Source organism: Staurois parvus, unplaced genomic scaffold (assembly GCF_062004578.1).
Source record: "Staurois parvus isolate SC_StPar_1 unplaced genomic scaffold, SC_StPar_1.0 ptg001377l, whole genome shotgun sequence".
Lineage (NCBI taxonomy): Eukaryota > Metazoa > Chordata > Amphibia > Anura > Ranidae > Staurois > Staurois parvus.
In genome coordinates this window covers 86,233-99,969 of record NW_028319173.1, presented here as the reverse complement: position 1 = coordinate 99,969, position 13,737 = coordinate 86,233, and the positions used below count along the sequence as shown (strand labels likewise).

Genomic DNA, 13,737 nt, shown 5'->3' with positions numbered 1-13,737 from the left:
TCAAAGAGTATGAATATGTTCTCAAGGCACTGTATATGGATGGCAATGATTGGCAATGAAGAGTTTTTTTAAACTCTTTCCTACTATATACGAAACCTAACACATTTTGGCTATCCGTGTAATTTAACTGGGTAAGATATCAGGGTACGTATGCACTAAAAAAGTTCATCAACAGTAATAGGGTGTTTTACGAGGTTGTATAAAAAAGTTTTGAGACTAGTTTTGTAATACACCAAGATTTCAGTCACAGGGAGCACCGACCTTCATAAATCAGTGTGCCAAAAGACCGGGGCTTTTTGTTAGGGGGAACACGGGGGAATGCAGTTCTAGCACCTCCAGCACTGAAAGTATGTAATGGCAAGGGGTGCTGGGGTGTGCTGGAGTATCTGTTGTTGCCGGCTGCTGGGAGATCTATTGTTATTGAAGGGGATATATTTTTTTGCATGGTGGTCTATTATTGCTGGTGGGGGATCTATAGTTGATTTGTCAATTGTTGCTAGAAGGAATCTATTGTTGAGAGAGGGGTCTATTGCCTATTGTTGTTGATTGCTGGAGAGTTTATTGCTGCTGGCTGCTGGGAGATCTGTTGTAGCTGCTGGGGGACAATTGTTGGTAGGGTGGTATTTTGTTTTGGGGTCCATTTTTGCTGGAGGAATCTATTGTTGCTGGGGGGTGTCTAATGCTGCTGGCTGCGGGGGATCTTTTTTCTGCTTTTCATCATTAACAAATTCAATACAAATTATTTAGCACCACTAAATGATATTTGACTCTGTATTACCTAAAAGGAGTGGTACTGGGAGGTGGATAGGGAGTGAAACCAAGTGAAGGTGCTCAAAAGGTGGGTAGGGGGCAGAGACAACAAGTGACTCAAAAGGGGGGAGTTCCTGCACCTATCTTTTGAGAAAAAAAGCCCTGCAAAATACATCATCCTGTGTACATTGGGAGATGTGCAACTGGTGCTATTCTGACCACGTCAGTTACCACCTCTGCTATTCTAACTTGCTGTAATCATGGACACATGAAACTGGGCAAATCTGCCACCAAGATGTTTGACATGATTCAGCAAGTTTACGGCAATGCTGCAGTGAGCCATTCGAGGTGTTGAGTGGCATGTGCACTTCAAGAGCAGAAGAACATCACTGGAAGATGCTGAGAGATCAGGAAGACCTGACCATCCTCTGAAAATGCACTCTTTCTGAAGATGAAGATCCAGCTCAAAGGTTGCCGTTTTGACAACATTTGTGGAGATCCAGCGATTTGCCCAGTTTCATGCAGAATTTCATGTTTGCTCTTTGTTCTAACTTGCTGTCCATGATGAAACAGCAGACGTGGTAACGCACATGGTCAGATTAGCACTAGTTGCACAGCTCCCAATGTACACAGGATGATGTCTTCTGGCACACTGACTTATGACGGTCAGTGCTCCCTGTGACTGTGCGTGCAGAATTTTGCTGTCTTCTGTTGGCGTGTTACAAAACTAGTCTCGTAATTTTTAATACCTTCTTGTGCGGTTGATTTGCTAAAGGTAAATAGACTGTGCACTGCAAGTGCAGTTGCTTTAGATCAGAGTGGAAGCTCTGAAATGAGACGAAGCGCTGCTGATTTTTTAAATCCAATCATGTACAAACAAATACGCGTTTTTTTTTTTCTTTTCCTTGCATATTCCCCTCAGATCTAGAGCAACTTCATTTTCACTGCTCAGTCTATTTACCTTTAACAAATCAACTGCACAAGAAGGTATTAAAAATTATGAGACTAGTTTTTCAGTGCACTTGGAATGCATTTGCAGTGCTCAGCCTATTTACCTTTAATAACTCAACCCCTGTATGTCATTATAAATGAGGCAATCGATATAATTTGGATTTTTCATATGCAGTGGTTTTTACCACTTTGTGGCCACAATACACCTTTTGAAGTCCCCATGCAAGCTACAGCAGAAAACTAGAAATGTGCACCTGTGCGTTTTCCTAGTTCTCAGACCATGCTGTAAAATTACATATTTGTCAGAGAGTTATAAGCAAGGTAACTGAAACATCCCTTTTGTTCCCGTAGAAGGCATAAAAGATAAAAAGTACAGGTGTAACTCGGTTTACGAATTCAATGTGTTCTCCAGGACATTTCGTATTTTGAAAAATTTGTAAACCAAAACGCAGTTTCCCATAAGAATGCATTGAAAACCAATTAATCCGTTCCGGAAGGTGAGAAAAAAGTCGTTATCACTATAGGTCAGTGCTGGTTTTTAAATGTAATTACCGGCTTTTTTTTTTCTTCACTATAGCTCAGAGAATCAGCTGTCACTTTCCCCCCCAGCTAAAAAAAAAACAAAGTTTCCTTTTAGTTTATTTCCACAAGTTAAAAGAAACAATGTTTTATTTTAGTTTCTTTCCCGAGATAAAAGAAACAGTTTCCTTTAGCTCTAGGGAAAGTGACAGCTAATTCTGTGAGCTATAGTGAAGAAAAAAAGCTGGCAATTGTATTTAAAAATCAGCACCGACATACATTTCATATTGCCAAAACAAATTGTAAAAAGCTTGTAAACCGAGGCATTATTTTCAATGGATTTTCGTAAGCCGAGGCCTGTAGTATACAGCTGCAAGAGTTGCAGTGGTTAACTATGTATTAATACTGTTTTTAAAATTTTAGCAATCAAACTATCAGCCAGCTTAACGTTTGTCTTTTTGTACAGGTGGCTCAGCTGGTACAATTTCTTATAGAGAATTATTCGCTCATCTTTGAACAAGATGCTTCCTTTCTGTTCAGCAAACACAAACAGCAAAATTCAGGAAGTGCTGATGACTTGGCAGGTAAATTGGTTCTCAGAGATGTGGCATTTATATACACTGCTCAAAAAAAATTAAAGGAAGACATTTTAATCAGAGTCTAGCATCAAGTCAGTGAAACTCCTGGGATATTGATCTGGTCAGTTAAGTAGCAGAGGGGGTTGTTAATCAGTTTCAGCTGCTTTGATGTTAATGAAATTAACAACAGGTACACAATGAGATGACCCCCAAACAGGAATGGATTTACAGGTGGAGGCCACTGACATTTTTTCCTTACTCAACATTTCTGACTGTTTTTCACTAGTTTTCCATTTGGCTAGGGTAAGTGTCAAACTGGTAGAATGAGGCCGTACCTGGACCCTACAGAGGTTGTACAGGCAGTCCAACTACTCCAGGATGGCGCATCAATACATGCCACTGCCAGAAGGTTTTCTTTGTCTCCCAGCACAGTCTCAAAAGCATGGACGAGATTCCAGGAGACAGGCAGTTACTCTAGGAGAGCTGAACAGGGCCGTAGAAGGTCCTTAACCCATCAGCAGGACTGGTATCTGCTCCTTTGTGCAAGGAGGAACAGGATGAGCACTGCCAGAGCTCTACAAAATGACCTCCAGCAGGCCACTGGTGTGAATGTCTCTGACCAAACAATCAGAAACAGACTTCATGAGGGTGACCTGATGTCCTCTAGTGGGCCTTGTGCTCACTGCCCAGCTCCATAGAGCTGGATTGGCATTTGTCACTGAACACCAGAAATGGCAGGTCTGCCACTTGCACCCTGTGCTTTTCACAGATAAGAGCAGGTTCACCCTGAGCACATGTGTCAGATGTGAAAGGGTCTGGAGAAGCCATGGAGAACATTATGTTGCCTGTAACATCGTTCAGTATGACCGTTTTGGTGGTGGGTCAGTGATGGTCTGGGGAGGCATATCCATGGAGGGACGCACAGACCTCTACAGGCTAGACAATGGCACCCTGACTGCCATTAGGTATCAGGATGAAATCCTTGGACCCATTGTCAGACCCTACACTAGTGCAGTGGGTCCTGGTTTCCTCCTGGTGCATGACAATACCCGGCCTCATGTGGCGAGCGTATGCAGGCAGTTCCTGGAGGATGAAGGAATTGATACCATTGAATGGCCCCCACGCTCGCATGACCTAAATCCAAAAGAACACCTCTGGGATATCATGTTTTGGTCCATTTGATGCCGCCAGGTTGCACCTCAGACTGTCCAGGAGCTCAGTGATTCCCTGGTCCAGATCTGGAAGGAAATACCCCATTACACCATCCATCGTCTCATTAGGAGCATACCCTGAAGTTGTCAGGCATGCATACAAGCACGTGGGGGCCATACAAACTACTGAGGACCATTTTGAGTTGCCGCAATGAAATTTCAGTAAAATGGACCCAGTATAAGCATAGGAGTTGGAGAATGGAACCATAGCACATGGTGTGGAAAGCAGATGTATAGATTCTGCCAAAGGCCTGCAAGATAGCAAAGTTTGGAAGAAAATGTGGAGGGACAGTTGAATATTAGTTCTCAACCTCTCCAGAGGTTGCTAGAGGTTCCTTGAGCATTGGGTAATTTCTGCCTCTTGGATAAATTCCTACTGACGCCATTAATCTTTTCAACTATCCGTAAGGGGGTAATTCTTCCCAATGACCACAAGTGTAAGGAACATTCTTCCCACCGACCATCACACTAATGTATCATGAGTTGTAGATATAATAATTTCTGTCAGGGGTTCCTTGAGACCGGAAATCTATTTCAAGGGTTCCTCTGTATTGAAAAGGTTGAGAAAGGCTGGTCTAATGCATATATTGTAAATAACTACTGAATTTCCAATCATGACGTCTGTACAATTTTGACACAATTTATCTTTAACAGATATACACATGATCCATCGGCAAGATTCCTCTGATGAGCTTGAATTTACAGCTTCAGATTTGGATAAGTCAGAGTCAAACCTGCTGAAAGATGAAGATATATTGTTTGATGAGTCTTTGCTGTTACAGGAAAGGGAAGACTGGGACCTTTTTAGTGAAATATCTGCCTGCTACCTGAGCAAAACGAAGATGGACATCTTGAACTGCATGGATTCAGCGTGCTGCCTTAGTCCTGCTCGGGACAGATGCTCTTCAGAACCAAGCGTATGTCATAGCTCTAGACTTATAGTTCAGGGTCATGAACCAGTAGCTCGCCAGTCTAGCTGTGATGCCACCATTATACACAGTCACCTGGATTATATCAATCAGATGAAGCAGTTACAGCTAGAAAGTCAGAACCTTCTACATGAGAATCTAGCTCCTAGTATGAAAAGCACACAATATGGTTTTTGGAGGTCCACCCAAACAAAAACCAACGGCAAGGAGAAAAGTTCTCAAATAATAAACCCTTCCAAGAGGTCAAGTTTTTCAAGCCTTTCTTCAACAACCACTTCTCCTTCTGCTTCTTCCCTAAGTTCTCTTGACAGTGCATTCTCTTGCTCAGAGTCACCAGTGTTTAATTCAAGCGATGTTACCTCCTTACCATTTATGTTTGGAACATCAGCTCGGCTAAACACAATATCCCCAGAAATCACCAGAAAGAAACTAAGAGAGTGGCACATACCTCTATCTACTCTCTTTGGGACCAGCTCTTGTGACCTAGACTCATGGGAGATGCAATGGGAATCCAAGGAGCAAAATAATATTAAAGAAACAGAGAAAGGAAACAGTGTGGTCCATGGTCAGTGCTTGGACAAGGAATCCAGTCAACCTTTCAGTTCCTCCGGCAAAGACAGTGTCACATATTTACAGAAGCCAAAATTTAAACTTAGCCATGTCAAAACTGAATCACTTTCCGAAAGTGGGAATTGTGTTCATAAGGAAACCTTGGTAAAGCAGATTGAAATTAAAAAAGCAGAGGCCTCCAAAAACGAGAGGCCCCAAGAAGCAACAGTGGCTTTCTATGCCTCTCCTAACATCATGTCCATATCTAATCTTAATGAGCAAAATCTGAATGAGGATTCTTGCAGTCCGGGTGGTCAAGTCACAAAGCTCAAAATACCTCAGACTGTCTTCTATGGCCAAAACACCCCGTTGGTACTGCATTCCGTTTCCAGAAAACAACACCCGGAAGTAGAAAAACCCCAATGGCAAACACAGCTCACACATGTAGTTAGAAGAAGTTCTGAAAATGAAATAATAACTAAAAATGGGGATTTGTCTTCAGCCTTTAGAGACAAAGAAATCATGAGCAAACAAGAACATGAAGAACCTCAACCTACCAAAGAAACCCAACTTCCTAAAAGTCACACCAAGTCTATCACAACTTTTAGTCAGACAATTCGTATCATCTTACCATCCTCTGTAAAGAACACAGTGCGGGAATATTTTAAGCATGGTGACCCTAAATCTCCCACTTCTTGTGATGTCACTGTGTTCCAGGGGACAACTGAAAACTCACAGGGTACAGAAGACCACCCAGGAACATAGGAGCAGGAATGTTCAATTGGAGAGTCTTTTGTATAGAGCAAGTGACACAATGTGGTAAATATATTGTATAAGATGCAAGATAATGTAAGAAAAGAAAATATTGTAAAAAGTTTTAGATGTGAAGAGTTTGGTGTATAAAGCTTTGGCTCACGTAAAGGGTTTTTTGTAAACTTCAAGGATATGAATGGTTTGTAAGTTATTTTTAAATGACTGCATTTTTATGTCTGTGAAGGCTCTCATTTTTCTGAATGGTGGGTCTAGTATTAGTCCACGTTTAACTGGACTTGTTCTATAATGTTAAAGGCCTTTCACCACTCATCCAAGTCTCTTCCTCGGTTCTGATGAGTGTTGGGAACATACCCCAGTATTTATAGCCAAAGAGGTAATTCAGTCACCATAATCAAATCACCATTAATTGTGTCAAGGTTAATTTTTATTCTCCAAGAACAGGATGGAAAGGCATGGGGTTTTTTTTTAAACCACCCTGTTCTATTTCCATAAATTATTTACTATGGTGCCACAAAGTGTAGTCACCATTTACAGCTCAGCGTTTTGTTCAGCTTGGTTCCCTATGCCTGCTAAGCCTGACTATGCTCAACATACAGAATCCTATTCTTTCTAATTGTCTCTTCTATGCACAGGCATCCTACTACACCCTACTTGGTACGTGTGCCAAAAATCATCCAGAAAGCCCTAACAGTTGTCAAAATATCTAAATAACGGCTGATTTTGATTGGATGCAAGCACCGTTCAGCCATCAATTTTCCACCTGGCTCCAGCAATTTTTTTAATTGAGGGATGATAGGCAGGAGGCTGTCAGCAGGGCAAACCACCACCCATTCCGTGTATGGCCAACATGACACAGGTCATACCCCCAATCTTCTTTGTCTTCCAGCAAGCACTCTTCATCTTCTAGCAGAAGACACGATGGAGCTAGAGAGACAGCTGGCATTGTAGATCTGCACAGGCTTATCCCCCCCACAGGCAAAGCAATGTAAAATTTTATTAAACCACAAAAATGGTAGAGAATTGTAATTACTTTTCTGTTGCGCAGGCTGTAATTAACTTAAGACCACATAGTCAGTTGTGAATATTTTTACTTCCCCGAGTAGCACATGCATTACATATTTTTCTTGCATTACTCTTCAAAGCCCAATTTCTCTTCCTATGCAATAGCTTGATGAATATTTAAACAGACAGAATGTATAAAAGGCAAAGCTGAAGTAATAGAAATTTCTGCTTCTTGTTTAGTGAATTGTGGGTGGGCTGACATGGTATTGGGGATACTTGCCAGAGATCATGTGTTTTTTTGAATGTTTCTGGTGTTTCTGTTATATTGTGTCCCGTGGACACTTCGAATGCCAACCCAATTTTTGCCAGACTCTTTTTGGTTACTAGGATGCTAGATAAATAACTAATGATACTGTGGCTCAGCCACCAGTGTCCCAAAAACCAAACACTCTGAGCATCCTTGGTTGCTAGGACACTGGCAGCAGGGCCACACAGCATCATTGGTTGCTTGGATGCAGGCAGCTGGAATGTATAGTGTCATTGGTTGTTATGGTGCAGGCGGATACCTGCACCATAAAACCAATGATGCTGTGCAGCCCAGACACCAGCATGCTAACAACCAGCTCTGTAACACTGCCCTGTGTTTACAGGGCGTAATTACTGAGTTGCAGTGAGGACGGATTGTTTGGTAATCCTGCTATACTATGTCTCATTGACATTCCAAGATGCCACCCCCCACCTATTTGGTTGCTAGGACTCTGGAACAACAATCATTAATGCTGTGGCCCAGCTGCTAGTATCCCAGCTACCAAAAATGCCACACAGCGTCATTGGTTGGTAATATGCAGATGGCCACCTGCACCATAAAAACCAATGATGCTGTGCAGCTCAGCCTCCGGCATCTTAGTAACCAGCCTAGTAATGCTGCCATGTGTACACAGGGCAATTTTACTGAGCTGCAGTAGAGATGGAGTGTCTGGTATGAGCACTCTGGCCTCACTGCCGTATTTCTACCAAATGCCACCTGAAATTGCCATCTCAGTTGCCTTATAGGTGGCACACCTCTATTTTGGCCTCTGCTTCTCAGCTGAGTTGTGTGTAGATGGAAGGGTCTGGAGAAGGAACCAAGGGTTGTGTTGGGAGGCACAAGCATCCAACATTCTTTAGGTAGTAAATGCTGAAAACATTGGGATGAGGTTGAAGAGATGGAACAGAAGGGAGGTAGTAGACAGAGGCCACTGGAGAGGTGTCTTGCAGCACTGGAGTCCTTGATTTAAATCCTGTTTAAGGTGCTGTCTGCATGGCATGTCCAGGTTCTTACTTAACTTGAATGAATTTCCATCCACACTCCAAAGACATGATGGAAGGTTAAATGGCTCCTTTTAAGATTGGCCCTAGTGTGTGTGTGTGTGTGTATGTATGCATATTAGGGACCTTAGAGTGTAAGCTACTTGTGGGCAGGGACTGATGTGAATATACATTATATAAATTACTGAATTAATAGTCAGCACTATACAAATACTTGTAATATAATAACTGAAGTAGATGCAAGTCAGGTCTATTCTTTGGATCTACTATCTGGCAGTCCTGTGTAAATCCCAATACTGGATGGATAGGAATAAAAGATTTTTGGCAGATAACACCACCACGGAGTTCAACATTAATATATACATGCGATTATTGCTCTGTGTGCAAAACAGCTGAAAAGCTACAAGGGCAAACATTACAGCTAGGATGTAAATGTCACTACAATAAAATGGACAAAAAATGAATGTTAATAATTAAATGCATAGGTGATTTAGCAAGTTTTAACATATATATTGGTACTAATTGACAAATGGTAGAATTAAAGAATAAATGCACTTTACAACAAAGTGCATGTAGACCTTTTGTTCCCTAATCCCCTGAACTAACTTAACCCACCTTCCCCTTCCACAGACCTTTGATCTGATGGCAGTTTAGCTTTTGGTTTGTATTCAGCCTGCAAGCCATAGCTGTCCCGGCCTCACCTATGCATAGATTTCTATGGTTCTGTGTCCTGAGACCGGAGATGATTGTAGATGGTCCCATTGTGGTCTATGAGGCTGTAATGCACAGGTGCAACCAGGGCATTGAAGACTTGCACTGCTGGATGGAAACAGACAGTAAAACAGCCGCAATTGTATTGAGGCAAGTTAACACCTGTAGTAGTGGAGGGTAGGTCAGGGGAAAGGGGCAAAAAGGAAAATGCACTTAGTTTTAAAGTCTGTTATCTTTTAAGGGTGATGTGGAACATCTGAGAATATTTGGGTCCAAGTTCTGATCTACAGGCGTACCTTTTATGAATTGTATTCATTCTGTGGGACTTTTCGTATTGTGAAAAATTTGTAAACCGAAACGCGGTTTCCCATAGGAATGCATTGAAAACCAATTAATCCATTCCGGAGGTCAGAAAAAAGTTTTACAAAAGTATTTTATCTGTTCAAAACTCTTTATAAAGTGCACTTTAAAAGGCATAAATACTGTACAGGGACATGATTAAAAATTAATTTTTTAATGCATTTAAAACCAATGAATCCGTTCTGGAGGTCAGAAAAAACTAAAAAAAAAAGTCTGATCTGTTCAAAACTCTTTATAAAGTGCACTTTAATGGTATAGTACTGTACAGGGACATGATGAAAAAAAAATGTGTAAATGCATTGAAAACCAATTAATCCGTTTGCATTGCGAAAAAATTTGTAAACCGAGACATTAGTTTCAATGGATTTCCATACGTTAACCGAGGCATTCGTAAACCGAGGTACGCCTGTATTTTATGAAGGTTTGCAGGAAGCAATCCACTGCAGATTGCTTTTCAGACGTGCAGCTTTAAGAGCCGAACGTCTAAACATGGCCTTAGTTTATAGAAGTGGTTTAGCAGGTTATGCAGAGATTTCTGAGGACTGTGTATGTTGTAGCAAAGTTGGCCAAGTTTTTTAATTTTGTATTTGCTTGTTGAAGGGCTAAGACCCATAGGGTAGTGGTTTCTGTGGTTCATGCTTCTGCTTACATATGTCATGTACTCACTGGCAACTTCCCATTTAGTTTAGAATTATGGAAAATAGCATATGGGGAATTTCTTAGTATATTATAGTAAATGTAAACAGGGTATGCAGAAGAGTGGAAATAAAGTCTATTATTAGTATTGGAGAAATAACTCTTCCTTCTGCTAACATTAAACAACATAAAAGCTACAATAGTGTAATGTATATCATATACGATATGGTCAAACGTGTGTAGACATCTCTCCGGGTTTAGGTGTTTACAGTGAAGAGTAAGAGCAAGAGTAAGTGAAGAGCTAATTCTACAGCATACAAAGACATCTTAAGACAATTGTCCAACCTTGCGGTAACCGTTTGAGGAAGGACCTGTTCTGTTCCAGCATGACTGTGCTCCTGTGTACAAATCTAGCTCCATAAAGACATGGTTTGACCAGTTTGGTTTTGAGGTCCTGACCTCAACCCTACAGAACACATTTAGGATGAATTGGAATTTATAGTGAAAGCCAAAATTCACACAGACCTTTCCCAAAATTTAGTGGTAAATCTCCACAGAAGAGTGAAGGCTGTTATAATCACAAAGGGGGCCAACTCCATACTAATAGTCATGGTTTGGGAACTGGATGTCAAGTATTGGTTAGCACCTCTTTAACATTCCCATGTATTTAAAATTCAGGCTGAATTGGGATTTTATGGAAACACAACTGTTGCCCCTTATGTAGATTTTCTTTTTTAATGCATGCTGCTCAGGTTTATTTGGATCTGATGGTGAAAAGCCAACCTTTCCTGTACAAGCCAATGTACCTGTAAGGCCGTGAAATGTTCTTATAAAGATTTTCTATTGAAGATGGATTTGATAACAAAGTTACAGAGGTGCTGATCAATACCTGTCTGTAGTTAGTATTGAAACATTCGTGGATGATGCAGGTGAAGCTGCATGTCTGTGGTGCGCTGTCCATAAAGATATGGTTTGACCAGTTTTTGTGGAGGATCTTAAGGAACACCTTTGGCGTGAACTGGAACAGTAGTTGTGTGCCAGGTCTTTTCATCCAACATCAGTACCCCTCTTTTGGTTAAATAGGCACAAACTCCCCCAGACACATCCAAACTCTTGTGGAAAGCCCTTCAAGAAGAGAGAAGGTTCTGAAAATGAGGGGAGGGGGGCCACTCCATAGTAATGTCCTTTGTCTTGAAATGGGATCTCCAACACAATGCAACTGACAGTCTTTTGGTTGAATGGGCACAAACACTTAAAATACTTGTTAAAAACCTTCCCAGGAGAGTGGAGGTTCTTCTAGCCACAATGGGGGGCAATTACTTATTAATGCCAATTTTTTTGAAATGGATGTCCAGCAAACTCAACTGCCAGCCAGGTTTTCTCATCTAACATCATTACCTTGGCTCACAAAGGTTCTCTTAGCTAAATGGGTACAAATGCCCACAGACACCCTACACAATTTTGTGGACCGCCTTCCCAGATGAGTGGAGGATGTATAGCCACAAAGTGGGGCCAATTTCATGGTCCATGGCTAACCAACTCAACTGACAGCCAGGTTCTCTCATCCATCATCAGTACCTGAGCTCACAAAAATTCTTTTACATTAAATGGGCACAAATGCCCACACTTTGAAGTACAACAGGAAGAAACATTACAACCCTGTGGGAGATATTATGGTATTATTGATCTTGGTGTGAACCTGGACTTCAGTAAAAAAGGAAGAACACTAATCACACTCTTTTTCTAAGACCAATGGGTTTGCAAAATGTAGTCATTAATTGTAAGCCTGATACTCCTAATTTATGAACATGTAGTAACAAAATATAAAAATGTTTCAAGGTTTACGTTTTGGTTTTGTGTTTTAGGTTCTGTCCAAAGAATATTAGGTCATGGATAATGATTTCCATATTACGATAATAGGTATGAATTCGTCCAATACAAATTATTGAAGGTTGTTTACTCATGATCCCATACTTAAAACAATATGTGTGTTCTGAATGTTATTTAAGGACAATGTTGTGCCTGATTCCTGTCTGTTCAAGGATGTCTATGCAGCCTATTTTCTGATATGTTTCTGCTGTCACATGGCCTTCACATTCTCTGTGCTGCAACACAGTTGTAACTATTTAAATAAACTGAATTTAATTCACTGATGGAATGTCTCTTAATGTACATGTGCATTAAAGTGTAACTGCTGGTAGGGGGAGTAGGTGATGGTAGGTGGGCAGCGGTAGCGCTGTGACATCACATCCCATACAACGGTTCCCAGAGAACAGTCAGCTAGGTCTTTTTGCTACATGGCCAATCACAAAGGAGAAGGGGTGGGGCCAGGGCTAGACTATTTTGCGCCCTAGGCAAGACCAGCTACTTGCGTCCCCCCAAAAAAAGGAAAAAATGAAAAACAGTGCAAAACATGAAACTGCTAAATTTCTTTTAATTTGCAAAAATAAGTGCCATGAGATGCCAAAATCAGTGTCATGAGCAGACTGTATTTGTGGCTGGCAGTAGAAGGGTGACAGTTGCAGTGAGTGGCAGATGATCCACACTGTGACAGATCCCAGGCTGGAATTCCCCAGGCATTGGGGGGAGATAAAACACTGACAGCAGGCAGCTAAACTGAGCAATCCCACACAGGGACAGATCCGACACAACACACCACCACCAACACTGACAAAGATCAACAGCCACTAGAAGAGCAGGATGTGGCATTGTGATGATGTCATCACTCACTAACACGTTGCCCATGTGATGAATGGACGGCCGGGTCACACTCACACAGACAGGAAACATCAGACGTTACCTTCCTCTGCAGGTGCAGTTCCGCCTCCGCTGATGAATGCGAAGAGAAGGGCTGGAACTCCACAGTGATCAGCAGCCACCAGCCGGCTTGCAGTAAGGGACTGAGTCTGAGAGGAACACTGGAAGGAGTGGCAGGTCAGCTGCTACACTGGCCCCAGACACCCGGCATCTTCCTCTGTCCTTTCTTCCTTCCCTCTGCCGCCCCCCCTCTCAGCTGAAGGACCATTCATGATGTGGCGGCATCCCACACAGAGAGAGTGCGGGCCTGTGCTGTGCCCACGCGCCTCTAGGTGGCAGTGCACCCTAGGCGGCTGCCTAGTTTGCATAGTGGAAGCACCGGCTCTGGGTAGAGCAATCTGTGTCACAACTATGTGAGGCTGCAGTCTAAGGCCTAACACTGTGAAGAATTCAGAGGCAGCACAGAGGAAGCGTGACCTTCAAGTTTAACTGGCAGGATCAACAGGTAAAGCAATGGATACAATAGAAAGAGTGGGATTCCTTTAAGTTCCAGTGCTTTCTGTTTTACATTTTTCTTTAAATTTGTGTGTACATACATTTCAATAGGTTTTAATCTAGTGTTAGAAAACATTTAGTCATATAATATTTTGCCTATCCATATATTAGAAGGATATAAAGTCAGCCAACTCTTCTTTAAGGGTC

At 41.8% G+C, this 13,737-nt stretch overlaps 1 protein-coding gene across 1 annotated transcript in view; it reads left to right on the top strand.

Moving 5' to 3' along the window:
• LOC149436326 (rho GTPase-activating protein 20-like) overlaps window positions 1–12,431 on the top strand; it is a 106,805-nt gene extending 94,374 nt beyond the window's left edge. Inside the window, exons 14-15 of the mRNA XM_089661726.1 lie at window positions 2,687–2,804; window positions 4,664–12,431. Coding sequence (XP_089517852.1) covers window positions 2,687–2,804; window positions 4,664–6,252 — 1,707 coding nt within the window. The 3' untranslated portion in view covers window positions 6,253–12,431. The remainder of the gene's footprint in view (window positions 1–2,686; window positions 2,805–4,663) is intronic.
• The last annotated feature ends 1,306 nt before the right edge of the window (window positions 12,432–13,737 follow it).